General features: G+C 40.2%; 4 protein-coding genes and 1 long non-coding RNA gene across 12 annotated transcripts; 3 read left to right on the top strand and 2 right to left on the bottom strand.

Annotated features, from left to right (window-relative positions):
• Positions 1-74: 74 nt before the first annotated feature.
• On the top strand, positions 75-5,040 carry LOC105276109 (protein FAM69C). 2 transcript variants are annotated; one of them, XM_011333462.3, is made up of 4 exons: positions 75-501; positions 2,532-2,692; positions 2,931-3,618; positions 3,875-5,040. In XM_011333462.3, the coding sequence occupies exons 1-4, from the start codon at positions 352-354 to the stop codon at positions 4,103-4,105; spliced, it is 1,230 nt and encodes a 409-aa protein (XP_011331764.1). In that variant the 5' UTR covers positions 75-351; the 3' UTR covers positions 4,106-5,040. The 2 variants fall into 2 exon arrangements, with proteins under 2 accessions (XP_011331764.1, XP_011331765.1); XM_011333463.3 differs by lacking the exon at positions 75-501 and adding an exon at positions 1,021-1,556 and having other exon boundaries at positions 3,875-5,036.
• Positions 4,871-5,814, bottom strand: LOC113562505. 2 transcript variants are annotated; one of them, XR_003406938.1, is made up of 3 exons: positions 5,773-5,814; positions 5,525-5,626; positions 4,871-5,116 (listed from the first exon to the last, which is right to left on the bottom strand). It is a non-coding gene; the product is annotated as an uncharacterized LOC113562505 (long non-coding RNA). The 2 variants fall into 2 exon arrangements; XR_003406937.1 differs by lacking the exon at positions 5,773-5,814 and having other exon boundaries at positions 5,525-5,754.
• A 195-nt stretch (positions 5,815-6,009) lies between these two features.
• Positions 6,010-6,899, top strand: LOC105276108 (putative ATP synthase subunit f, mitochondrial). Its single transcript, XM_011333461.3, has 4 exons — positions 6,010-6,220; positions 6,301-6,399; positions 6,544-6,660; positions 6,737-6,899. Exons 1-4 carry the CDS (start codon positions 6,118-6,120, stop codon positions 6,763-6,765), a joined length of 348 nt encoding a protein of 115 aa, XP_011331763.1. The 5' UTR covers positions 6,010-6,117; the 3' UTR covers positions 6,766-6,899.
• Positions 6,900-7,763: 864 nt separating this feature from the next.
• On the top strand, positions 7,764-16,506 carry LOC105276107 (TATA-binding protein-associated factor 172). 5 transcript variants are annotated; one of them, XM_011333460.3, is made up of 15 exons: positions 7,764-7,963; positions 8,781-8,831; positions 9,091-9,338; positions 9,460-9,800; positions 9,924-10,278; positions 10,381-11,000; positions 11,080-11,843; positions 11,968-12,532; positions 12,670-12,964; positions 13,069-13,370; positions 13,484-13,797; positions 14,057-14,807; positions 14,883-15,155; positions 15,410-16,039; positions 16,115-16,506. In XM_011333460.3, the coding sequence occupies exons 2-15, from the start codon at positions 8,821-8,823 to the stop codon at positions 16,310-16,312; spliced, it is 5,667 nt and encodes a 1,888-aa protein (XP_011331762.1). In that variant the 5' UTR covers positions 7,764-7,963; positions 8,781-8,820; the 3' UTR covers positions 16,313-16,506. The 5 variants fall into 5 exon arrangements, with proteins under 5 accessions (XP_011331762.1, XP_011331761.1, XP_011331757.1 ...); XM_011333459.3 differs by having other exon boundaries at positions 7,765-7,963; positions 9,442-9,800; XM_011333455.3 differs by having other exon boundaries at positions 7,765-7,963; positions 9,436-9,800.
• A 163-nt stretch (positions 16,507-16,669) lies between these two features.
• Positions 16,670-26,867, bottom strand: LOC105276106 (alkyldihydroxyacetonephosphate synthase). Of its 2 annotated transcripts, none has more exons than XM_011333453.3 (6): positions 26,669-26,867; positions 25,388-25,477; positions 21,076-21,356; positions 18,991-19,279; positions 18,146-18,455; positions 16,670-17,932 (listed from the first exon to the last, which is right to left on the bottom strand). In XM_011333453.3, exons 1-6 carry the CDS (start codon positions 26,758-26,760, stop codon positions 17,159-17,161), a joined length of 1,836 nt encoding a protein of 611 aa, XP_011331755.1. In that variant the 5' UTR covers positions 26,761-26,867; the 3' UTR covers positions 16,670-17,158. The 2 variants fall into 2 exon arrangements, with proteins under 2 accessions (XP_011331755.1, XP_011331756.1); XM_011333454.3 differs by lacking the exons at positions 25,388-25,477; positions 26,669-26,867 and adding exons at positions 21,600-21,783; positions 23,766-23,905.
• Positions 26,868-27,012: the final 145 nt, after the last annotated feature.

Genomic DNA, 27,012 nt, shown 5'->3' with positions numbered 1-27,012 from the left:
GTGTCGCAGATTATGCCGCATTGCTGCAAACGCCTCGCCATTGACGCGACGCGACGGCAGCCGGCACACGGATCTCCACAGGGTTGCACGGCGCGAAACGGAAGCGGGTGCTCGCCGGACGGGGCCGTCGGGGTGCGACATCCGGGGGTGACCGCCAGGAACATGAGACGCGGCGCCGTCGCCACGGACGACAACGACAAGGACGACGAGGGATCGACCGGTCGTAAATGAAGATTCGAGAGAAGCTCCGAGAGAAGAGGGAAGAAGGAGGAAGGAACGAAGGGAGAACGCGACGGTTTCAACCCTCTTACCTTGATCGCCGTCAGCAATCGGACGATCAGCAGCCCGATCATGAACGTCCGTCGACTGCCCGGCTTCATGTACCACTACAAACTGGCGGCGATCCTCCTGACGTCCGGTCTGCTCCTCGTCGTCTACCTGCTGCTACATTGGGGTGTGATGTGCACGAATCTCGAGGCCTGGCGTCACGTGTCCACCGTGGTGAGTTTGCCAACGGATCGCTCCAATCGGATGCACGATCACGGCATCCCGACGCTGTGAGAGAGCTATCAATGCGTGAGGGGTTGTCGGTTACGGATACGGGGGTTGCGAGAGCGTGCGAGAGTGAAGTTCCGTGCCGGTGACGGGGGTGAAAAGTACGCGGGACGCACGCGTATTTTCCGCGCAGCCTCTGAACGAAGAACGGAGAGGATTAGGTCACGATCAGCGGCGGATTCGTACGCTGTTCGCGCGCAACGCTCGCGAATTTATGGTTTTGCCGTAAATCGTCCGGGAATAACTAACTATCGCGTGCATTGGATGAAAGAAGCATTTACACGGTCCATTTCTTTTGAAATGGTCTTACGCGCAGCGGAGGAAAGTCAAACAGTGATATGTTTCTGCGGAACACATTGTTTCTATTTGACGGATCAACATTTCCCCACTTCGCGCAAAATTAGAGAAACCGAATGTGCGAGTACTCTTCTCGCTTATATTCCTCATAATCGCGTGTAAGGAAAATTAAGTATAGATTAGTGGGGAAGATTCAGTTCAAAAGTCAACCAAGCACAGTTTATGTTTGAGAAGGCTCAGCTACAATAGTAACATGTTCGTTCATAGACGCGTCAAGAGATGTGTTCAACGACTGCGAGAAATCAAGTGTAATTAGCGAAGCTTATGACGAAAGTTGGCAAAAAATGATATTGGAATTCATCGAAAGCTCCATATTTTGCGCGAAACTGGATCAACTATTTATAAATATTCATAACAGCTGATGGAAATTGCTGACAGTTAAAATTTGATAAAATCCCGATCTTTTTGTTATAATATTTCATGGAGTATAATCTGTCGGAGCGTCTTTCAGCAAGCAGTTGCAAGAAGGAATTTTCAGACTACGGCGATCTAATTAGACGAAGTCGCTGAAGTCTTGCGCGATTCAGGTCTTTATGTATCACTGGTCGTTACTCTGTAATAGCACCGCCGCAACGTTAGAATTAAGAAAATCGCTTACGTAATATTCTGAGCGACGCACGCGAGGCCATCATGGATCAAGAACGGTAATACATAACTTCTGACGTTCCTTTCCGAGCTTCGCCGCGAACGTTCGTCATATTAAATATTCCCAATACGGTAACTGAATGTCGTGGAACAAACTACTCTAAAAATATCTATCTACTTAATAAGACATCTCCTGATGCGGATTTCTTTCTTGATGTCATGCAACATTACCATAATTTCCAAAATTGTTGCACCAAACATTTGTTAATAGACGCGCCAAGGTACATGTTCAACGACTGCGAGAGCTCAAGTGTAATTAGCAAAACTTGATAAAATTTGATTACAATTGATGCTGAAATTGGAAGCCCCGTGGCTTCGCAAATCGAATCTGTTTGGAGTCGCTCCTCCTTTCGTATGCTTACCGCGCAAAAGGAGCCTCTCAAGAGGATTATACGTGACGATACGCGGGCCTTGAAGTGCTCGTTTACTAACTAAAATGTAATGCACATCAGAGATAAGTCATGCCGTCTCTCGGGAGCGTTTTCGATAAGTTACCTCTCGGCGAAGAATGCGCAGGCACGCGTGACGTGCATATACCGGGGCCTCGACGAAGTCCCCCTATTCGACCCGGCGCGGTCGTCATCGTGGCCGATTGGGCCGACTAAAAATATCACATCGAGCAACGAGCCTGTACACGATGTTCTACACGTTGCACCACATGCACGCGTGCTGCGCGCGTGAGTATGTGTGCACGCGTAACAGCGCCCACGCGCGCTCGGAGGAAAGGAGAGTAATATTCTCTTCCGTTGCTCTCGATGACCCGGACCGTGTCTTGGCAGGAGTAATGCGGTTGAAACGAAGCATGAGATATTCAGCTGTCGCTTCTCATTCTACGTAGTATACTCATTTCGTGTTTTTTGTACTCGTCATGTCATTAATCGCTCGTTACCTTGTTCCTCATTTGAGTCATCAGTTCGGAAACGCGCTGTCCTCGCTGGCTGCACGGTCACCCAAATCCGTAATTTCCGTTTCAGTGTAGTCAGCATAGGGACGGCACCGCGATGGGGATCCTTTGCGAGCCGCTGTGCTCCCAGAAGGGAATACATTCACTAGTGTGCGAGACGCTCCATCTGGGCAAGGAAGCGGTCTTCTCTGCGCACTGGGAGGCCACCCGGCTCGTCTTTAAGGCTTCGAGGTGCTTCCACGTTCTTCTCTCCTATAAGATTCCAATTAGTATTCCGGTCTGTCAAAAATCGTCAAATTTCCGCTAATATTGAATTAATTAACAATCGTTTACAATAATCATGTAATTAATTTTAATGATATTTAATATATGCATGTTGGAAAATGTTGATTATTCTATTCGTGGAGGCCAATTTCGCTGTACCATAATGCCCTTCTCTTCTTGTGTATTTAAATGTTTCTCGATTCAGGACCAAGACACCCTCGGAGCAGTCCGAGTCGCTCTACTGGCTGGACACGACCGGTTCACGGCGCTTTCCATCTGAGGAGGACTTCATTGGCATGATCAGGGACTTAGTCGCCCCTAAGCTGAACGTGACCCTATCGCAACGTCAATTGGAACGGCTCGCCCGGTTGCGCACCCATCGGACCGAGACTGAGGCGACGAGACGCCGACTGGAAATGGAGAACCTGTGGCCGCTGTTGCAGGAAAACGAGTACCTGATGACAATCTTGTACGAGGACAGGGACGTGTTTCCTCAATTGATCGGCACGTGCGGCACTTTCTATGCGGTCGAATACGTCAGACCAATCGAGACACCTACAACGGTGCTAGCGCTGTCCGATTCCAAGCCCGAATGGGCGAAGCGATTGAAGCTCGCCGTGATGATCTTCGACCTGCTCGACGACCTGGAAACTGGGTTCCCCGAGCCGTTGCATCTGTGCGACGTAAAGATCAATCACTTTGGTCTGCCGTTAGGCGGACAGCGACTGAAATTCCTCGATTTGGACGCGGTCTTTCCGTACAGCGTCATCAACCGCGTTGTCGGGGACGGTAGGAGTTGCGAGAAGCACGAGGACTGCGATTACCTCGACTGCCGATCGATCTGCTCGAAGAACAAGCGCTGCGAGTCGCCGGTTGTAAACAACAATTTGCAGGTAATTGAGATTATATATCTCTATGTGTGTTTTATGTAAAATATTTGATATATTAAATTAATACTATCAATAATATTGAATAAATAATATACTTGGCATTGGATATCCTATGTATTTGATATTCAATATTTAATCATACATTATTGATTAATTATATTTATATAATATATGTAATTGGATTGTTAGTCGCAGAAATTACATGTATATAAAGCGATAAAATAAATAGATGATGCAATGAGATATTATATATTTGCAGATTATCTGCGAGAAGATCTTTCTCGGCTGGACGCTGTCGGGAACAATAATTATTCCTGGCCTGCTCATGTCGCAGCATACTACCAGCACGTTGGCAGTATTATTACAACAATGTGCTAAACCAAATATCAACCAAATGCATTTACCACGTGCGATGGCTCCCAACAAGCTAAAGAAACGACTTTACAATATGCTGAGCGAGATGGAGCAAGAATACTCGGCATTTGTGTGAAAAAAGTGACTTTAAAGCAGAATAAAAGGAGAATAATACATAGAGTGTTACGAAAAAAAATGGAAATGAAGATTCACATTCTCAGTGACTTCGATAAAAGTACTGTGAAAATCTGCGTAAAATTATTTTTTGATAAATTATCGAGACACATATATATAACTACGTTTATGAGAAAGCAATGCTGAAAATTAATATATATATGTACATATACTTGCATAATTTTACACTATGCAATAGATAATCTGCGAGTGGATTTGATAAAATCGCATACTTTTATTCTACACTATAATATAACAAAAATAACAAAGAAAAGTATAAGAAAAAGGCTCATGATAAAGATAAAGATGAATCTATTTATAGTTAAAGAGAGATTATAGAAAGTTATGTTTGTGTAAAAACGTAATATTAAAATGCTGGATGGACGAAATTGGCAATTGTTTAAGAAATCAAACTTAAAATAATTTATGGAAGCTTCTTAATGAGAAAAATAGGAATATATATATATAAATAAATAAGAAAAGTTGGTGCTCTCTAGACATTTTAAAAAACTTAGGAATAAAATTAGAAAATTAGGACATTCCATAATCTGTGAGTTTGATTTCAATTTTTTAAGTAAAAGCCCAGAAAAGGAACAATCCAGCACATATAAATACACATACCCACACACACACAATCATTTATTATAGAATTTATGAATGCGTTTAGTTAAGGAATAAAAGTCCAACCAGTTCCTATCTTTACGTAGTGACCGGAAAAATAGGGTATCTTGTAATATAAAATAATTTATTATATATACAATAATTTATATTATATACACTATAGGAGACTAGTGACACGTTATACTTATATCTGTTATATTTTATATTATATTTTTCCTTACCTTAGGTACCAAGGTCTGTTCATAAAGTGCCATTGTAAACTTAAAATAAAACAAATCAGAAATTAGAAAATTTATGTAAATTTATGATACGACCTTACAATTTTGCTGCTGCTCCTTTCTCTTAGATTGTACTGAAATAAAAATTAAAATTCAAAGTAATTATAAAATATTAATAATAAAATTAATGCATTTTTTATTAATAATGATAAAACTTAAAACAATTAATTTTGTTATTAATGGTTTTATTTCCTGATTAACAAGTCGAATTCTTTTTATATTAAATTTTTATAAAGATGAGGAATTTTTATGCATATATGTCAATTGAGTACACAATATTCTTATTTCTTAATACAACCAATTAAATAAAATCTTACATTCTATTATCTTTTAGTGCAAAAAAGAACAAAAATTTTATTTATAGTTTTATAATTTGTGAATTATGTTAAAAACAATGAACGTTTGTAGTGAATGTTTTTAGAATTAAAAAATCATGTGATATTAATAAGCGCCTGTGAAATAGCAATTCATTATCTCCTTACCCTTGTATCTAGATGCTTGATTATTATTCTGCAGGCGCTAGCCATTTCTAATAAACGGGTTGTCATTCTGCAGGCATTTCTCAAAATGTCCGCTACACGCCTCTAGCAAAAAATGAGATAGTAGTATAACTCAACAAATAATCAGCCAAAGTTTCTATTTTTAAATAATATAATAGCAGATTAGAAAAGAACTTTTTAGTTTTAGATAAAGTTATTTAATAGTAAATTAATTTCTTTTTTAAACTAACCTTTTTATTTTCCAATAGCAAACTTAGCAGTAAGTTTTAAATAACATTAAAAAGAAAGAAAACAATAAAAAATTAAAGTAGCATTATTGGACAACTCTCTTTATTTTTAACATATAATTTATTTTGAGCGATACACATTTGAAAAAAATCGTATTATGAAAGGAAAATGGGAAAAGTTTATATGGCACACTGAGCGACTTTCTTAGTTTGCGCATGCACGTTGCGGTTAAGCAGTACCAACATCAAAGTTGCTGACAGGGAGGTGGACTACCTTGTTCGCTAATGTGTGCTATCTCATAACACCGACGAATTCATCTAAAAGGAGGAAACTCTAATTGTTCTACAATGGCAAAAAACTTGGGCGATATACTGAAAATCGGTGGTTATCCCGCAGCGTATGATCCTGCGAGACATGGACCGTATGACCCTGCGCGCTACTACGGAAAACGTGAGTCTGCTGTCGCGGATACACAACCTCTCCTTTGATTGTTAACGATGACCTTATGTAACAAACTTTCTGTTATGCAGCCGACACAGCATTCATGGATCTGAAACTCAGCGAGATTCCCGCCTGGATTTCGAGACGACAAAAGAGTCCCGGGGCGTTTATGTCACTATGCTCACGAGGTACTTTACATATGAGCATGAGGCCGTTTTATCCACCCAAATTGCATAACTCCAATCTCCAGCATGTGTCCATTCCAAAACAATGTTTGGATAAATTGTAAAACAATCATCATTCACAATGTTATTCTTATTTCTATTTTGCAGCATTCTGGCGTTGGCAGCATAAGTATATACAGCCTAAGCGAGCTGGCATAGCTCCGCTCTTGCAAGGAACATTTGCTTTTATGATTTTCTTCTATGTGATAAATTACCCGAAATTGCGTAAGTAAAAGAATATGAGAGAGCCAGGTGTTTGTTTTATACAAATGTAATTTTTTTTATCTGTCATTTTTTCCAGGTCATCACAAAAGTTACAAGTATCACTAGTTATACTCAGATACACAGCGACTCAATCAATAGATCCAATTATAATAAAGAGAGTTTATGTATATCAATTGAGCGTGAAAAATTGAACTCCTAGAGAGTGTTGAATAAACATTCTTAATATGTGCAAAAATGTACAATTGCTTTTACATAATTTATATTAATTCCTGTATCACGTAGCGTATATTATTAAAAACATTTCGATTCTGAAACTGATTTTTTTCCAGTTGAAAGTAACAATTAAAATTATATATGAACTTTCAAATGTGCTTTAGCAACTAGCTTTAAAACAAAGCTTAAAAGATGTTAAAAGTGGTTGTTTGGAATCGCTTAGCGCTGAGTGCAGGATCGTGAAATCGAGATTCTTGATAATCTCGAATGGAAAGGTGGATAAGAGTTTGGTTGAGAGCGTACGGTTCTTAGAGCAACAATTTTCTTTATTGTTAACCAAGCAAATTTACCTTCGAGAGCTCTTGATCACAATGAATTCGACCACACAGCTGATCTGGGTTCGCTACCGTGAAGCGGAAATCTTCAGCGTGGCTTGTCAAGCGGCTTACGGAGCGCAGGAATTCATCAAGTCTGTTTGTATGTTTGTATTCGACGGAGACTCGAATTTCTGAAGACTGTATGGTAGAAATGTACGAAATAAATTAGATTACTTTAACTTAAATTATTCAGTATAATCCTGAACAGACATTTTCGAGAAGGATAATTAATATTATGTTAAATTTCGAAAACATTAAAATAAACTACCTCATTAAAGAGAAATCTCATTGAAATTCTCTCTTCAAACGCATCGGTGCTCACGACACAGGTCAAACCGCATTTGCGCCGATCCATCGCTGGCGGCGCCGTTGAGCCGGCACACGCGCAGAAGAAATCGCCTCACACGCGGAGACGCGCACCCTGACGCGTCAACGGGGAGATCTGTGATTGGAGCGGTGACGGGACGCATGCGCGGCAGCGGCCAATGAGAGTGGAACTAGGGGACAAAACTCAGGTTCCTCAGCAATATGGCTGGCAGTATAAATTTGATGCTTGTAACATGAGTTTCTCTCAGAGAAATTTGACAATAGTAAGCACAGTTTCGCGTTACGCGCGGCGTGATGTGACTTTTGCGTGTGTGGCACGTTGGGAAACGGCAATGCAGGTTGGTTGAAACTGGTGCCAAGCAGTTAGACCACTTCTGAAAGCACAGGTACTCGATCCGTCCTCGCCGTCGGTCGGCCACGGTCGGCCACCTCGCTCGCTTATATCCATATTGCGCGTGGACCGACGCACCGCGCAGATCCCCACGTGTCCTACGACGTTGCGACGCGACGATCACGCTACCGACGTGATCGCTGCACGTGCTCGCCGCGTCGCCGTCGCCAACGTCGTAGTGCCGCTCCGAGCATCGCGGTTGACCATGACGCGTCCGTCGCTCTTTCTCGCCAAGATCCCCTCGCCTGATCTCCACCCCATTCTCTCCTCTCCCCCTGCACGTTTTCCTCGAAAGTCGCATTACTCGCACCGCGAACGACCCTCCTGTTGTCTGCGTCTGATAATCACGCGTCCGGATACCGCAATTTGTCTCTCTCTTCCCGTGCAAGATAACGATTTAGAGATTATCCTGCTGGAATGGCAGCAGGAAGTTTTGCTTGGTGCAGCACAGCTGGACGATATGTGCAGTCCCCTCTGTGTAAAAGTTGAGAGATTGGATAATCTTTGAAATTATCTCGAGATTGCAGCAGAGTTTGAATATTCACGAGAATTAGCCAGTATCGTTTATTCTATTTCATAACATTGTTCAAGTTCGAATATTCTTGAGAATTAATTAACATTGTCTTTTTCTATTTTAGAATCAGTATTTCTTAAAAAATATCTTTCTTAACTTTGTTTTCTTTGAGAGTTTTACAGTATGCAGTATCTCCGAGATGATTTCTTCTTAATATAGAGCATGTTCTATTTTATTTATATTGTATTTGATTATATTGTTGACAAGTTGTAACTATTAATTGCTGTTTTGATTTAAGATATCTGTAAATCACCAGCTGGGAAATATTACGTACCATCATGACATCGAGGTATATTTATAACAAAATTACAATACCTTTGCATTTATATTGCAGTTTAATATGTAAATTTATTTAACATAAATGCATAAAAACATATGCTGCATAAATATTAAAATTGCATGTGAATATTAAAAAAGACAAAGATCACAAAGATATCATGCATTCTAAATAATTAAAACATAATTTCATGAACAATTTTTCCTATACAATAATACTTTGCTTCATGTGTCATGTCACATATAACTTCTAAATGACTCACTTCCTGTAGATTGGATAGACTGTTTATATTGCTGGAGACTGGGACAAATTCAGTGACTAAAAGAGCAGCTGCCCAGCAGCTGGGGGAAGCGCAGAGATTACATCCCCATGATCTGCATCACTTATTAGCAAGAGTCTCTACATTATTGAAGTCTCCACAGTGGGATACTAGAGTATCGGCAGCTCATGCTGTACAAGCTATACTCGCGCAAGTTCCACCATGGGATCCGAAACCGATCCAGAGAGAAGCCTCCACAGGTAATGTTGATGTCTCGCCTAGTGATTTTTATATCTTTAACAATCAATTATTTTTTTCTAACACTTGTATAACACTTTGTGTATGATTATCTCGAAGTAACAGATATGTTGGAAACACCAGGGCAGAAACGCAAACCTTCTACCGTCAGACTCAGTTTAGAGTCCTTCGACATGGGCAACGTTCTGGCTCACAGTTCACATCTCACTGGATCGGAGGGCAGCGAGTACGATTTAGTCATATCAGATGGAGAACAGTTGTCACTTCCAAATCAACAAGAAAAAATAGCTGCTAAACTGGGTTTCCATCCGCGTCTGATGGGCGTCGATACCGCTGACTTGTTCAGCGTCGAGGATCTGATGCCAGTGCAGTCGCCGACGCAAACCATGACAATGCCAGTCGACGAGACTCTGAAACAATCGCAGGGATTGAGTAGAAGAGAAATGAACCGGGCAAAACGCAAGGTACTATTACACGTTCAAGCCTTTTTTCTTAATTTATTTTATATTAATTAATTAATTTTGTATTAATTTTTTTTAGAAGTTTTACGGTGCAATCATTAATGAATTTATATTTTAACATAACAGGCACGGCAGTCAGTATCGAAGCAGCGCTCGCGCGAAACAGACGAGCACCGCGTGAACGAGGATCATTCAAATACAACGGGTGTACGATCACCCGTAGATAATGATGGTGATATCCCGATCAAGAAATTAAAATTAGAGGAAGTGATCTCATCAGACGCCGGATCGAAATCCAACGCGACCAGCGAGCAAGTAAGCGGAGTACCAGACGGAACCGGATGCTGGCCAGACTCCGTCTTAGAGTGGCCCTTGGAATCCTTTGCCGAAAACCTACGTCAGGATTTGTTTAGCCAGAAGTGGGAAGTACGTCACGGAGCGGCAACAGCGTTGCGCGAACTCATAAGGCTCCATGGAAAAGGTATGTAACTGGATTACTTAAATCAATTACTTTTATAATATAATATACATTTTTCCAAATTGACATTAAACATTAAATTCCAAAACGTATTCGGATGCGTAGGCGCGGGCAAGTCGAGGGATCAGACGTCAGAAGAAATGGAAAGGAGTCACCACGAGTGGTTGATCGACGCCGCGCTTCGTTTGTTGTGCGTGCTGGGTCTGGACAGGTTCGGTGATTTCGTTTCTGATCAGGTTGTCGCGCCAGTACGGGAAACGTGCGCCCAAGCGTTAGGCTCGCTTCTGATGTTGGTGCCTAACGAGCCGCACGAGAATACGAACGGTATTTTCCATGGGATACTCTCTGTGATGCTGAAGCTTTTGGCGCACGACGAATGGGAAGCCAGACATGGCGCGTTACTCGCATTGAAATATTTGCTGGCCGTACGAGATGATCTGCTGGACCAGGTGTTGCCGAGAGTGTTCCCCGCCATCATGCAAGGCCTGTCCGATCCGGTGGATGACGTGGGCGCGGCTGCGGCAAGCGCACTGATACCTGTAGCGTATGCTCTACCCCGATTATTGAAACCGGTGGAGTTGGAGGCGGTCGTAACACGCCTCTGGCAGTTATTGAAAGAGCAAGATGATCTGGCCGCGGCTTGTAACACCTTTATGGGTCTTCTGGCTGCGATACTCTCACTGCCGGCAGCACGCTCCTCTTTGACGCCGCAACCATTGTCGCAGGTAAATAAAACCGCTGATTAATTTTATTCTAATTCGAAGAATATTTAGATCGATGGTTTAAATGATTAAATTTGTTTAGGTGCTGCCACGTTTGTGGTTGTTTCTCAGTCACTCGAGTTCGAACGTACGTAAAGCCACGCTGCAAACATTGCAGACGTTGACCGGTGACGACGATCAAAGCGAAGACAAGAAGGAACGCTGGGGCGAAGGAGGTGGACTGATCTTGCAAGAGGCGCTGCGACATGTATTCCAGTGCGTGCTGATCGAGCACATCACCGCGATACAGGACGTAGCCGAGCGCGTTTGGGAGAATCTAGTCGTACATAGTGATCTCGAGCTGTTGTTGCATGCGGCCTGTCCTCATGTCAGCACGTGGCTCTGCCTCGCCATGCAGCCGGAAAATGTGCCATTCAATCCAAACCTGTTGATGACGATCGTCAGCACCGCTAAAACCGCGAAGAATAATCAAACTGCTTCCCACTGTGACGGTCAGGTGGATTCTAGCAACAGCGCCGGCAACAGTAACGTCAGCACTAAATCCGAGCTAAAAGTATACATCGGTGGAATCGAGACGGTCGCGCTGAACGTACGAAAAGCGAACGTAGTCCAGGCACGTTGCAGGGCGTCCCGTATGCTCGGATTGCTGTCGCATTATGTCGTACAACCGGCACCAGGCGTCGTTTATCCGCCAGACGTACCCAGCCCAGCGCTCTGTTACGCCAAGGTGTTACTGGCACATCTCAATTCGCGATCGGCGCTGCAGCGCACGGTCGTCGGACTCACGATGTCGTACTGGGCGACCGTGGACTCGTTGAAGCCGCCCACGATACCGGACATACTCAGGTACGTGTTCAAATCACTTCTGACTATGTGAAATCAGATGAATGAATCAAAGGAAAAAAAAACATCAATGTCGATTTGCAAAAATACTGAACAGATGTAATAATAAGCATTTCTCTTTTTGAAGGGATAGATTGCTATCTTGTTTGAACGAATGCGTGTACTACGACGAAATTGCGGGCTCGTTCACTCGATTGTTGCACGAGAGTCGCGATTACATCGCAACCTTGAAGCACTACAAACTACCAGTACCAGTTGACGCGGATTCATCCGGCGTGATGACTCTGGATCAAATCGCAAAGCTTACTGGAAAAACTATACCTGTCCTGTGCGCTGGAAACACGACAAACGCGAGTACAGCTGGCAGCATCAGCAGTGGCTCGACCGCCGTCAAATTGAAACCTAAATTGATAGAGAATCTGGAGCAGCGGAGGCGGGCATTGGAGGTCGGAGTGGCCGCGACGGCGGCGCAGCAACAGTCATTGCACGTTATGTCAATGGCTGCACTTGCTGGTGCCGCTACGATGTTACATTGCCTGCCCGAAGCTCCTCAGCCACTCAATCCGCTGGTGAAACCATTGATGGAGGCTATAAAACGTGAGGAGAACGAAGAACTACAAAGACTGGCTGCGAAACACTTGTCGCACTTGGTCGATCTTTGCGTCGACAGGAAACCCTCACCTAATGCAAAGGTTCGCACGTATGAAATCGTGTAATGTAGGAAGTAAGAGAATGCAGAATATTCCGAAACCGCCTGGAATTTTAGACTTTTAGAAGGTCTTGTATATTTATGTCACAACAGAACGTTATCAACAATTGTCTATTACAGATTTCCACGAATTTGTGTACATTCCTATGCTCCGACGTTGAATTCACCCCTCGGGTACGTTGCACCGGCGACAACGACGTTTACGACGGAATACTTACTCTGAATAACAAGCAAAAGCACGCCGAGAGAGTAACATACAATCGCGGCTTAAATAGTGGACTGGGTAGCAGTAGAGGACCTGGTAGGCCGCCTGCAACTGAGATTCCTCTGGAAGAGTTACTTGCCTGCGAAGAACCGGAGGCTAAAGCCGCCAGAATGCGACGTCGCGGTGCTACGTTAGCATTAACAACCATAGGTACGGCAATATACTCAACTACGATTAATTTTTATGAAAGGGATTAATAATAGCGTTTAGTTGTATGTAAAAGTTATTATAAAATGTTCCCTGTATTTTTAAAGCTACTCTCTTTGGTGCTCAATTACCGAAACGCTTGCCTCACCTGTGGGAGCTGATTTTGCCAACCGTACTGAAAGACGTGAACGGTACGGGCCAGGACAAAGTTCAGGAAGAGGAAGGAAATCAATTGACATTTGCATTACAAGTCTTGGAAATCATGGCGCCCAGTCTGGATAAATCTCTATTACCACCTGCGCTGGAGTGTTTACCGCGTTTATGCAATTTATTGACACATTCGTACAAGGCCGTCCGGCACATGGCATCGCGATGCATAGCTACATTAGCCACTTTGGAAACGAAAAAGGTGTAACACTTTGCATTTCATCGCGCGTATATTAATCTTGGACGTTTCACAGAATTAAATTGAAGGAAAAGTAAATCGTAAATAAAAGAAAATAATGAAGAAAATTCTTTTAGACGATGGTGCACATAATACGTAGCGTCATACCGCTCTTGGAGACGACCGGCGGTGAAAAGAAATGCTCATCGGGTGTAATAGCGCCCAGTGAGGTCGATTACGTGCGTCAGGGCGCGGCGGAAGCTTTGAGTTGCATCGTCGAAAGCTTGGGCGTGCACGTAGTACCGTACGCCGTGCTATTCATGATACCCTTACTTGGGCGCATGAGTGATCAAAATCAAGCTGTGCGGCTGGCTTGCAGCGGAACGTTCGCCACCCTTGTACAACTACTGCCACTTGATCCCGGTGCAATTGCAGATCCACCGGATTTAGTGTACGTTATCACCCGGGATAAGATTGCATGTCACAATGATGAATTCGGTATACGCAGTAATACTTCTCTATTCAGAATTAAGAATAATAGAAGAAAGGACGGTTATACTCAGCACTTTAGTTCAATATTTGTTAAATTTAAAAAGAACAGAGAGTTCGTGGTAAAATAATATGCATGAGTAGAAAAAATAATGTTCATAAGTGAAAACCGTCAGTCATGCTCATTAGTATATAAAAAAAAGTATAATGTCGCGTTGCAGGCAAGAGAAGGCGCAAGAGCGAAAGTTCCTGGAACAGCTCCTGAATACCCGTAGTATCCCCGATACCGAGCTACCGATTTCCGTGGCGGCGGAGTTGCGCTCTTATCAGCGCCAAGGCTTAAACTGGCTCAATTTCCTGAACCGTTATCATCTTCACGGGGTGCTCTGTGACGATATGGGTCTCGGGAAAACGTTGCAGACTCTATGCATATTAGCGTTGGACCATCATCGCAATCCGCAGGCCTCAACCAGTCTGGTCGTGTGTCCACCGACTCTCACTGGTCACTGGGTATACGAAGCCGAGAAGTTCTTCAAGTCGCAAGATCTATCGATCATCCAGTACGCCGGCATTCCACAGGAACGCGAGAAGCTACGTCCCCGAGTATCGCATTATCGACTCGTTGTCGCGAGTTATGACATAGTGCGGAAGGACATCGAGTTCTTCGAGACGCATCAATGGAATTACTGCGTGCTCGACGAAGGCCACGTGATAAAGAACGGGAAGACGAAGAGCGCCAAAGCCGCGAAGCGACTGCACGCCAATCACAGGCTCATATTGTCGGGTACGCCTGTACAGAACGACGTGCTCGAGCTGTGGTCACTGTTTGATTTTCTCATGCCGGGATTTCTTGGCAGCGAAAAACAATTTGCTGCTAAGTATTCCCGTCCCATCCTCGCGTGTAGAGAACCAAAGGCGGGGCCAAAGGAACAGGAAGCTGGCGCTTTAGCCATGGAAGCTCTCCACAGACAGGTAACTTTATCTCTTTTCATCCATTTGAAAGGTGCGACAACGAGGATTCAAAGTCACAATGGAAATTGTTTATAGGTACTGCCGTTCTTATTAAGACGAAACAAGGAGGATGTGCTACAAGACTTACCACCCAAAATCACGCAGGATTATTACTGCGATCTGTCACCCTTACAACGTATACTTTACGAAGACTTTCGCAATCGCCATTCAGCTACTTTCGGTACATCAGGATCTTCATCTTCGAATGATCATCAAAGCGGTCATGTGTTCGAGGCGTTACGATATTTGCGCAATGTATGCAATCATCCTAAGCTGGTGCTAAATCAACGGCATCCGCTGTATCAAACGGTATGTACACGATGATGATTTATGTAAATCAATGAAATGAAAATTATTTCGCACAAAATTTAATTTTCGGAAAAAGATCAGTCTCTCGAGAGATTAAAAAAAAACTTTAACAACATTATTTTTTAAAAAAGATAATTTTATATTAAAATGGTAAAATTGAATTTTCTTCACAAGTTCCTTTAAATTAAATTTAAATGATATAAAACATTTTAATAAATCGTTAATTACATCGTTTGACGTTAATTTGTCTCCAGGTAGGGGATATGCTGAAGCAGCAGCAAAGTACTCTGGCGGAGATCGAACATGGCGCTAAACTACCCGCTCTGAAGCAATTGCTGTTAGACTGCGGTATCGGGCAGCAGCAACAGCAGCAAGCTCGCAACTCGGCGGCCGCAAATCTCACGGAAACTTCTCAGAGCCAGCAATTGGTCAGCCAACATCGCGCGCTGATTTTCTGTCAATTGAAGGCAATGTTGGATATCGTAGAGAAGGATCTACTGCGCACGCATCTGCCGACGGTGACGTACCTGCGTCTGGATGGTAGCGTACCGGCGACACAGAGACACTCGATCGTGGCGCGCTTCAACGCCGACCCTTCGATAGACGTCCTCCTGTTGACTACGCAAGTAGGCGGCCTGGGATTAAATCTGACCGGGGCGGACACCGTCATATTCGTGGAACACGACTGGAACCCGATGAAAGATCTCCAGGCAATGGACCGTGCGCATCGCATAGGCCAGAAGAAGGTGGTAAATGTATACCGGCTGATCACTCGGTCAACGGTGGAGGAGAAGATCATGGGGCTGCAAAAGTTCAAGCTACTCACCGCGAATACAATAATATCGACAGAGAACACCTCTTTGGACACAATGGCTACCGATCAGGTAATTCAGGCAATTTGCGATTTTATGCATGCGACAAGGATAATGCACACGCTAAACGTGTGATTTATCTCCTAGTTGTTAGATTTATTCTCGTTGGACAACGGGATGGAAAGGAAGCCGGATCGTCACGAGGATGCATCGTCGCTTCCGGGCTTACCAGGGATCAGTCGTACCATACTGGACATCCTGCCAGAACTCTGGGAGCAGCAGCAGTACGACGATGAATACGATCTCGACTCATTTTTGTCCACTCTGAAGGCTGATAGCCAGTAAGCTTAAGTACCTCGATAGATCGTCGAATATAGATTAGGATGCATCAAGATCATATATCATTGAACGATATTGATATATTGAGCATTATTACAGAGATCAGATCTGGTTGTTAGGCTCTTGATTAATAATTTTTGGATTATATTTTATAGCATATCCCAGTGAGCAAAGAAGGTTATGTAATTAAGAAAAAAAAATAATGCATTGGAAACGGTGAAGAGTTAATCCAGAACTGCTCCAAAGTCCTTTAAATGTTAACTAAAGGAATAAAATGACAGTACATTAGTAAGACAGTAAGCTCAGATCATTGTCTGGTGATAGCAGACGAAGGTAGAATAAGACCTTGTAAACGTGTGTGTGTTTTGTAGTTATAATAATTTATAAAATTATCGATACAATTAAAATTCTGCATTTGTACCAAATAACACGTTACGGTGCATAATTATTTGTAATACTAGTCTCATTTCCTTTTTCTCTTCTATATATAGCATTCTGACGAATCAAGTAAACAATATCAATTGCATGCTCGATATCTACGTGCATCCACACGCTTAACGGAGACTCGAGTTCTTGCTCGAATCGAATTATTTTTGGTAACAATATTTCAGACATTGGACATCATTGATTTAATCTTAAATGACAAGTTGAGGATTTTTAACTCCGGCCGACTGTAAAGTACAGAGAGTCGCATTATTTTGCTGTTGCAATGCAGTACCTCTCAGCGGTCTAAGGACACCGGCGAGTAACTTTGGCGAATAACCAATAAGGATACCAAAGTATCAACAAAATACTTCTGGAGAGCTCTTTTTAAAGCGCCACGCGCCATCGATTCAGCGTGCGATTGTACATTCACAATTTTGATTTGTATCCCGGCAGCACATTGCCCGCCGCGAACACGTTATGTGGATCTAAATGAGTTTTGGTCGCTCGGTAAAGCGAAACGCCCACTTCGCCGACGGCCTCGGGATAGAAGCATGCGCGTATCTTGCCTACTCCGTGATGATGCGAAATGGAACCACCGTTGGCGAGTATTTCCTCGCGTGCTGCATGCTCGAGAGCCTCGTAAGTCTCGACTGGGTTCTTCAAGCCTTTGTAATTGATTGCCATATAGAAGTACACGCAACAGCCACTGTCATATGTTTGCGTAACGCGACACGAGATTAAATATTTACTGATGCCGTATGCGTGGCAATCCCTGGCCACGCGGGACTTGACGTTCCTGCACAGCGATAACGTGCGATTCCACGAAACGGAAGTCTCGAATGACTCCGCTAACACGTTAAACTCGAGTCCAAGGTCGCGGATGTACGCTATCACGAACGTCAACCTGTAGCCGCGCTCGCCGTTCGTTTCGCCCGCCGGCACACCGCCGTATTTCTCGGCTATCTTGTAGATTTTCCGCTCTTGAGCCGTGACGTCTGCCGCGACATTGCCCTCCATGAGTAGCGTCGCCACGCACATCTGATCCCACTGGAAACCCTTTATCCTGGTGATGTATATGTGCTTCAATCCCTGCAGTATCAGGCCACCCCAGCTGGGCTCCGGGCGCAAAGTCTGCCCCATTAGGAACTGTTCGTTGTCCATTAAGCGTATACTGGCCGGCTGACACCGTTCCTTCGCGACCTGTAAATAAAAGTGCACTTTCGACTTTCGTGATATCATGAAAAAAAGGATCCTTCACTTTCTCTTTATTTCTCATTCGTGAAATCAGATGTAGATATACCATAGCTATTGCATTGTCGCTTTCTTTTGCGAATGTTTCGCAAAGAGATACGTGTTTCGCCGTCCTTCGTCAAAACTTGCTAATTAAAAAATTAACGTGAGAGTTGCACCCACCTCTCGTAACGCTTGAACGCCGCTCTGGAAATTCGGGAACACGATGCTGCCGTATTTCCTTATTCGCGGTAACGGCCTTATCTTCAGCACCACTTCCGTGATGACACCCAGGGTACCCTCACTGCCGAGGATCATCTGATCGAAATCCGGGCCGCAGGATGCACGGGGCACGAGACTGTTCCTTTCCAAAGTAATTACGGAATCCGTCGTTCTCCCTGTGACCATTCGCACTCGTATGACCAGGTCCTCGATGTTACCGTACGTGTTCTTTTTCATGCCGCTTGCTCTGGTTGCCACCCATCCACCTAAACTGTTCAAACCGAAATCGACTATATATTATTGACGTTCGTGCACAGTTCGCGCTTTTATATTGTTCGCAAAAACTTTTAAATATTGCTGATTGTTCAAGGGTAGCGTTATAAATTATGTAATGTATTTTTTTAATTTACCTAAATTAGACAGATAATGCAAAGTAGATAATTGGGCGATATACTGTAAATATATGTCTTAATAAAACATAAAATACGCAAATTACAATAGGAAATTAAAGTCTCAAATTGCCGTATTAAACATGAAGATAAAGTTTTGTTGAAATTGTGATTAGAAATATACGATTAGAAAAGTACTGTTAAAAATTAAGCAAATAAGGAAATTTCGTACTCGTAGCGACCATCGACATAAGAATTTTTGTCAGTATTAGAATGTCAATATTAGCGACATTCACTGGTGTGCACGTCACTTGTGAAATTAAATTTTCGATTTGCTCTTGTAAGTAAATTGAAATTTCTATAATACGTTATAGATATCTTAGAGAAATTAATTAATTAAAATTAAAGTTTATGTACCTGGAAAATTCATAAGAATCGGGCTCGTGGCCACACGTGAATCCTTGAAGATGAAGTTGCCGTTCCAGGTCCTGGCCGATAATACCGGATTCGCAACATATTAACAAATTTTCTTTGTCTGTCCATAATATCCGATTCATTTGCGATGTGTCTAGTGAAATTATCGTACGCCGTTCATCCGAAGGACAACATGCTGCGCAACTAACACTGGTTCCACCACCGAATGGTATGCAGGTGGCACCGTAACGTACGCACATATTGATAATCTTGACGACCTCTTCGTGACATTCTAAACCCATGAATATTAATGAAGAAAAATTTCGCAAACATTGCATAAACTAACATACAGCATAAAATTTCCGTGAAAAGGAAAGAATCAAACTTCCACTCATTAGTGCGCAGCAAGAAAAGAATGAAAGTAGATAAATATACAAGTACATGCAAAATATAAAACTTATATATTTTATTAAGTATACTTATAAACTTAAAATATATAAACGAAATATAAGTAAAAAAAAACAAATTTTTATATATATTTGACTATATATATGGAAAACTATATTTGAATGTTATGAAAAGAAAATCCAAACATTAATTGAGTGTAGTCCGGCCTTGTTCGACTATAAGAAGTTTATATCGATCGTTCTTATTACTACACAGAAAAAAAGTAAGTGTCACATCAAAACTTATATACTTGTATATACGCAACAATTTATAAGCTTCGTAAAAGAATTTAATAATCTTGAATTCACGTTAAATGAAGAAAAATTGCTTGAATAAAGCAATTTTGTATAGTTCAATCAAGAAAAATATATTTTTATTATTTAAGAATCATTTTCTTGAATAGAAAGGAAACAATGTTAAATAGAAAATAACATTTTCAAACTGTTTTCGCGTTGTGCGTTATGTTCAGTTTAGATTACCATCGCGCGGCTGTCTTCGCGTGGAGGTTAACAATTTGGTAGAGTGTGATAATTGTGCATATAATAAATAATAGATATAAGATATAAGATATAATCCCGTCAAAGTAAAAATACGTCTCTTACCTCCACGCCCACGAAGATCTTATTCCGTTATTATTTGACGCATTTTCTAGTCGAGAAAATAATTATATTGTATTCTTCAGATGACAACTATAATATTGAAATAAGATTATAATATAGTTGAAATTCAAGATTATTAAATTCTTTTACGAAGATTATAAATTGTTGCGTATATACAAGTATATAAGTTTTGATGTGACACTTACTTTTTTTCTGTGTATCCATACATAGTATGGAATTTTTCTAGAAGATTTTAATGTTTCTATTCCGTATTTGATTTTTAATGTTTCATACATCGATATGATGATAGAACAGATTATGTATTAAAAAATATTTCAAATTACATGCCAGTTTCTTTATTAATCATAACAAATTGTAAAATATATTTTTATATTATTTTGCAAATTACAGATTTCTTTAATAGAACATCAATTTGTTTCAATTTTGGAAAATTAATTGAAAGCAAAAAATTATTTAAGATACATAGTATTATAATATTAATATGAGTGAAAGAAATAAAATTCTTACGTAAGTTTCTTTTGTAAGGTATAAACAATAAACTTTCATTAAATAAAGAATTTGCTGATATCTTATTCAGAAGAAAACAAAAAATAGATTAATATCTCAATATCTCTGACTTAAACTGGTTGTACAGCTAAATTGCTGGTAATACAATGAATTTGCACAAAAATGGCAATTAAGTAGACAGAGTAGCATTATTCGATTGACTGCAGACTAGAAAATGAATATTCTAGATAAAGATTCTTGCATGCGCAATTTTCGTTCTGTATAAAAATTCTGTTATATAAACATGCATAAATGCATTATAATATGACCTCCCATTATCCAGCAAATTTAATTATGTAAAAGTATGTCGAAAAAAGAAAGTTTCAAAAGAGAAATATCCTACTTCCGTTTGCATTATATTCATCTAGTTTTAATCGTGAAAGTGTTTTTGCAATTTGCAAATGCAATTTATAATACATTAAATATTAATTAAATCATATTTCGCTACAATATATGATTGAAAACAGCGACTTACTCGGCCACACAACAATATCCGGTATCCTTTCGAAGGAGCTATATTTCAGGAGATACATTTCTCGCAACGTGTGTCCATGTGCTCGAAATAAGCGATCAACATTATCGATTGAATAATCGAGTTTGAGTTCCTTGACCGCTTCCAGCAACTCTGGCGAGAGAATCGGCTCCGGCAAGTTCGTCGGTACATCTTGATTGTTGTTCATTGGAGCCAATGTTAAGTCGAATTTTTCATTGCACCATTTCGTGAAATACGGAAACTCCTGGTTTCCGATGGGATACCTAAGTAATAAAAAACATTGACGATATTACATTTAGAGTATATATTGAAGATTAATCGTAACATCGATTATAGATTAGAGACTTTTTTAAATCTTTCTGTTTAAATCTAAATCTCGTCAACACGCAACATCCTCGATAAGTGTTAAAAATCGGAGTTATTTATCGCATAGATACCATCTTTATTATTAATTAGATTAATCGCTAATCGTCTGGATCTTGAATACCTGTACGCAGAAAATTTACCTCAAAGTTACTTTGTTTGTCATTACGTGTCAATCTCGGGAAAATAACGTATTTTATCATATCGACAATATGTGTAAGAATTTGTATTATCAGCAGTATTGTAGATATCTACAAACAACTAAGGAAACAGAAACGTCACATCACTGTCTGTTTTTAAATTCAAAGATGTAAATGCATTCTCCCACTGCAATTAATCAATTAGCTGTATCAGAAATTATCATTATTGCCAGCAGCCATAAATTTCAAATTTACGCATTGTACGCATGTATAATGTACATACAATATTGAAATTGAAATTGAAATATGCAATATATTGTACATCAATTCCAGCTCGAGACACTACACGAATGAAGTATTCATATCTTGTGCAAATTATTATAAATACGCATAATTTCGATAATGAAAGTACAAGCAAGACAGAATTACTTTTATCATCTATACCGCTAAAACATTATTGCGTAAATTCATAGTAAATGTTAATAAAAACTTAGATCTCGCGGATATCTTTGATTTTGATTTATGCTGTAAAATTCATAATCTTGAATATCTTTTAAAAAGTTTTAGGTGGCGCTCATAATTTATTAAAAAATTATTAACAGAAGAAATTTGAAAAAATAGTAATCGTAATTGACAAAAAAGATCACGGTCAAGAAAGTATCTATATATATGCCATAATGTAGAAACAATTTTTAATATGTTCATTAAATTCAAACAACATTTATATGTTATGTCTCGTTCATATATGTAGGTCTCATCCGTTCCCATACATACATATATATATTACATTTTCATGAATCATTCTGTCCTTCAGCATTGACGTTATCACTGCGATTTTTTGAACCTCTTTTCTTAATTTGTTTTAATAAATTATGAGTACCAGTTAAAATCTTTTGGAAGTTACTCAAAATCACGATATTTATAAGATTTTTCAAATTTATTAGCATGTTACCGAGAAACGCTAGAAACAATTCGAACTTTGTTCGTGATTACCTTTGATTCTCCGTATGTAAACTATTTAATAAAGAATTATCAAAAATACCATTTCGTTCCGAAAAGAAACAATTCGCACTTTTTACGAGTACATTTAGTGATAACGAGATCACGAAGTTACGAGTCAGTAAAGTCTTTTACTGTCAACAAAACACGCATTTTTAATCGTATGTGCATGTTTAACAGTCGCGTTTATTTAATCTTTTTCTTCATCTGACTTCAACTTAAGGGGGGAGCCTGCTTTAGAACGCTGAAAATAAGGTATATTTTACGAATTGTTTTTGGAGAAACTATACAGCGGATCATTATAAAACTTTGATGCATTTATTAGTACATGTTTAAAGATAAAAAAAATTATTTTTTTATTTTAATATATCGCTTGTAGAAGTCGTCCTGGAGAAATCTTAGTGCAGCCGCGTCGCCGGCATTGCAAATTGCTGAGCATTCTCCTACCTCCAAATTTCGTCTAAACTGAAAAATTGAAATATGTTCTCGTTATTTATGAATTCCCATCGTTGATGAACCAAAGAGAGAAGAAAAAAGTTGAAAAGTGTCAAAATGGTGGAGCTTAGAACACAAAAGTACGATTTTTAGGCAAAGTTTTTGAACTTTTTCATGCAAAAATAATTGTTTAACTTAATGTTTTTATGAATATTAAAGGTTCATCGACGATGGGAATTCATAAATAACAAGAACATATTTCAATTTTTCAGTTTGGATGAAATTTGGAGGCAGGAGAATGCTCACCAATTTACAATGCCGGCTGCACTAAGATGCCTCCAGGATGACCTCTACAGGCGATATATTCAAATCAAAAAATAATTTTTTTTATCTTTAAACATGTACTAATAAATGCATCAAAGTTTTATAATGATCCGCTGTATAGTTTCTCCAAAAAAATTCGTAAAATTATACCTTATTTTCAACGTTCTAAAGCAGGCTCCCCCCTTAAGCGAGTCAGAAGTGTTGACTTGAATCACAAAAACTGTTTCAAGAGGCGATATTAGCAAGAGAACGGTACGTCACGATACATCATTCAGACGCATTTATCAACATCTTCGCTTGTATCAATCACAGTCGATACGCAACGTCAAATCTCACATGTAGACGAAGTGTAAACAAAAGATGCGTATAAGCACCGTAAAGTAACGCGATGTACATACGCTGGTGACATACTTGTCAGTAAATGGACAAACATAATTTAGCTTATTAAGTAGGCGTATATGAGGAAACCGAGACAATGCACGAGGACGTTCCAACATTCAAGCAGCCATAAGTAAACGCCTAACACGCGAGAATCTTTCCAATGCTGACGACATTTCCCGTCTACCTGAATTTACTGTATTTTTAACATTCCACCGAATCTGATACTTTTGTAAATTATTAGTACAATTGCACGTGCAATCTATTGAACAGAAAAAAGAAAAATTGTGATAGATATATTAAATTGTCCTGAATTTGTATACAGCAAAATTGAAATTAATTTCGATTTGATAATAATTTGGATATAGGAGCTCAAATCAGCAGCATAAATCTATCAAATTGTTTTAATTTACATCATAAATTATACAAATATTTTACTTATATGACAACTTCTCTTAAATCTCATCTACTTTTTCAGATCTCTCTACAAGTAAAAAAAAGATTCGTGAGAATTAAAGAAATACATATTATGATATATATTGAATACTTGTAAGATATTTAAATGAATAAAAATATATTTTAATTTTATATTCAAGTTTTTTTTCTTTCTCGCTTTCTCTTCAAGTATTGTTTATCAGCGCTTGATTAGGGTAGAGCGGGGCTAGTTGAGCATAGGGGTAAGTTAATTGGGCAATGTTTAATACTCGGTATCCGAAGTATGTACAGGAATAAATCTGTACAAGTAAAAACGTGGCACATCGAAGATCTCCTCGCGCCTCATTTAGTTGCGACCAATCGCTCGAGGCGAGTGTACGCATGTTTTATTCATTTTCGCATATGTAAAGTAATTAGATTATTGTTCGAAATTAGATTTGGTCTGAATAGAAAATAAGAACAACAGCAAGTTTGGAGAATGATTTTAATATTTGTTATTATGATATTCTGCGATGCCATTACATAAATTGAATATTTTTAAATATTTAATTACTCTCAATAAGTTACAAGGATATATCTTGAACAGCACGTAAGTGGGGTTAGTTGAGACATGTAGCGATAATTTAATTCCAAAGAATATTTTTGCTTATTGCGCTGTGACGACATAAAATTTCCTAATGCGTAGAAAATTAATAAGATGATAAGTAAAGACTGGCTGACGGTGTTTCTTAAAAGAAATCCTAAGCTATCGAAAGAAACCAACACTTGTCTCAGCAGGGCAACATCTTTTAATAAAAAAGTCGACAGTTTTAAACAACAATGACAAACAACGTTAAATGTTAATTTTATTAAAGTTATTCGATAATATCATGGCATGGGTTATTCAGTTAATTTTTTGTTTATTTTTAGTTGTTCGCCTCTTTGCCCAACCTACCCCACAAGTTGGCTCAACTTACCCTGCTAGTGGGGAACATTGAGCCACTCTATTTTCATTTAAGACATATTTTTTCTATTGTGGACACATATTTAAAATTTTTGCATTTATAATTAAGAACCTAGATGTCGAATCTTTCTTTTGACATGATCCTTATAATAGTATTATCCATAAGTAAATATTTATGAGACATCAAATAAAAAGTGGCAGCTCAACTAGCCCTGCCCTACCCTATAATTATTAATTATTGCAGATTGTATCTGAATATCAATTCCATAAAACTCACCTGTTGCCGGTAAATTCTATCATCAACTTGTCGTTCACGCGAAACCCAGAATCTTTGTAGCCCCAACCGTTCCATCTCAACAATTGCTGCCTTAAACACCAAGAACACAATACGACATGAGTATCGCACGTAGAAAAATCGAGAAAATCTCAATAAAAAAACATACAAATAATTATAATTATTTTTTCGTTCGACAATACAACATAAAAGGTACAAAAAAGTACACGTGATGTTTGGTTCGAGGGAAAAAGTATAAGATAATATCTAGTAAATAATAAAAGTTGTGATGTCAAAATATTACTGCGATAATGGAGAAGATATAACATAATTACATTTGTTATTTTTGTAGAAACTGTTTTTAATATGACTATTCTAATGCAAGTATGTTATAATTTATCCATTATATCGAAACGATGTTTTGATATTACTCCTTTTACTGTTGAAACGATGTCATCTTATATTTTTTCCAAGCATTATATTTTATTATATTTTTTCCGCGTGTACTTAGCGTTTTTCCTGTACCTTTTCTTCGAAAAGGACAGTTTTCTACGGATATCATAATAATATGTATCTATATATGTATGAGGCAGTCTCGCCGCTCGCGCTTGCACTTGGCGCGGGACACTATCGTGTCTCTCGATGTGCACGTACACATACATGCGCGTGATCTTTAAATATTTCAAACCATTGGCACGTGCCACGTGATCGATCATGCGGCCAATCAAACTCGATTTTTTCGAAATTCGCGCGTTCACGTCTCGAGCAATTATCCACCCGCCCGCACCATCAATAAACTTCTACTAAAGCCGAACAGAAAGAGGAGTTAAGAGAGGGTTAAGAACGCTAAGGAACGATCGTTCTAGTTAGGGAAACATAGAAGCGCTCTATTATCGATCGATGTCGCGATCGAAAGACTATCGCGGGGGTGCATTGACGACGCGCGGGGAGCACATGGGGAACGGTGACTTGGGTCGCGATATCGGTGATCGTGAGTCACAAACCTTGTAACTGCGCGCAAAAGCACACAAAGGTGTGGTCGCGATTAAACCGCACGCGGCTGGCGTGAGCTATAACAGCGTGCACAATTCACATACACACAAGTGCAACATACACACAATATGCACGTATATATACGTATGTATATATATATATATATATATATATATATATATATATGTATGGAGGGCCCATCTGCTCTTTGCTCCCTTTCTCTCTCGCGCTCTTTCCCTCCTACGTGCAGATTTATCTCGCGCGAGGAACGCCGGCTCGCGCAACACTGACCTGATTTTTGGCACGGCGCTCACGAACTCGATCGGCTCCGCATTCGTGCCCGCTGTTTCCGCGATTGCCTCACCCTTCTCCGGATCAGACATATTAAGCGCAAGCTCGAGTGTCAAGACGGAGCGTACGAAGGTTCGACGATTCCTAGAGCACGCGGCGACGGCTCCGTGTTCACTATTGACACGCGCACCGGCGAACCAAATTTAAATCGATAGAGCCTCCGTCCGGCCGCCCACCGGCGCGCCAATTCACGCGTGTGCAACTGCAGCGGACCAATCGCGCACGTGTATGTGCCTACCCGCATTAAACGACCAATCGCGTTGCATTCCTTTTTCGTGACTTCT

This window comes from Ooceraea biroi, chromosome 9, assembly GCF_003672135.1.
Source record: "Ooceraea biroi isolate clonal line C1 chromosome 9, Obir_v5.4, whole genome shotgun sequence".
Lineage (NCBI taxonomy): Eukaryota > Metazoa > Arthropoda > Insecta > Hymenoptera > Formicidae > Ooceraea > Ooceraea biroi.
Note: the sequence above shows the minus strand (reverse complement) of the source record. Positions and strands in the feature narration are given on the sequence as shown.

What these genes read in the sequence shown, in the direction of transcription:
- LOC105276108 (XM_011333461.3), top strand. Translation starts at nt 6,118, where the DNA reads ATGGCAAAAAACTTGGGCGATATACTGAAAATCGGTGGTTATCCCGCA. An exon ending in TGCGCGCTACTACGGAAAAC is followed by an intron (nt 6,221 to 6,300) that starts GTGAGTCTGCTG and finishes TCTGTTATGCAG; the next exon opens with CCGACACAGCATTCATGGAT. An exon ending in GATAAATTACCCGAAATTGC is followed by an intron (nt 6,661 to 6,736) that starts GTAAGTAAAAGA and finishes CATTTTTTCCAG; the next exon opens with GTCATCACAAAAGTTACAAG.
- LOC105276107 (XM_011333455.3), top strand. An exon ending in CCAGAGAGAAGCCTCCACAG is followed by an intron (nt 9,339 to 9,435) that starts GTAATGTTGATG and finishes ATTATCTCGAAG; the next exon opens with TAACAGATATGTTGGAAACA. An exon ending in ACGATACCGGACATACTCAG is followed by an intron (nt 11,844 to 11,967) that starts GTACGTGTTCAA and finishes CTCTTTTTGAAG; the next exon opens with GGATAGATTGCTATCTTGTT.
- LOC105276109 (XM_011333462.3), top strand. Translation starts at nt 352, where the DNA reads ATGAACGTCCGTCGACTGCCCGGCTTCATGTACCACTACAAACTGGCG. An exon ending in GGCGTCACGTGTCCACCGTG is followed by an intron (nt 502 to 2,531) that starts GTGAGTTTGCCA and finishes TTTCCGTTTCAG; the next exon opens with TGTAGTCAGCATAGGGACGG. An exon ending in TTGTAAACAACAATTTGCAG is followed by an intron (nt 3,619 to 3,874) that starts GTAATTGAGATT and finishes ATATATTTGCAG; the next exon opens with ATTATCTGCGAGAAGATCTT.
- LOC105276106 (XM_011333453.3), bottom strand. Translation starts at nt 26,760, where the DNA reads ATGTCTGATCCGGAGAAGGGTGAGGCAATCGCGGAAACAGCGGGCACG. An exon ending in ATAGAATTTACCGGCAACAG is followed by an intron (nt 21,357 to 25,387) that starts GTGAGTTTTATG and finishes TTTATTACTTAG; the next exon opens with GTATCCCATCGGAAACCAGG. An exon ending in GATTCTTATGAATTTTCCAG is followed by an intron (nt 18,456 to 18,990) that starts GTACATAAACTT and finishes CGGTTTGAACAG; the next exon opens with TTTAGGTGGATGGGTGGCAA.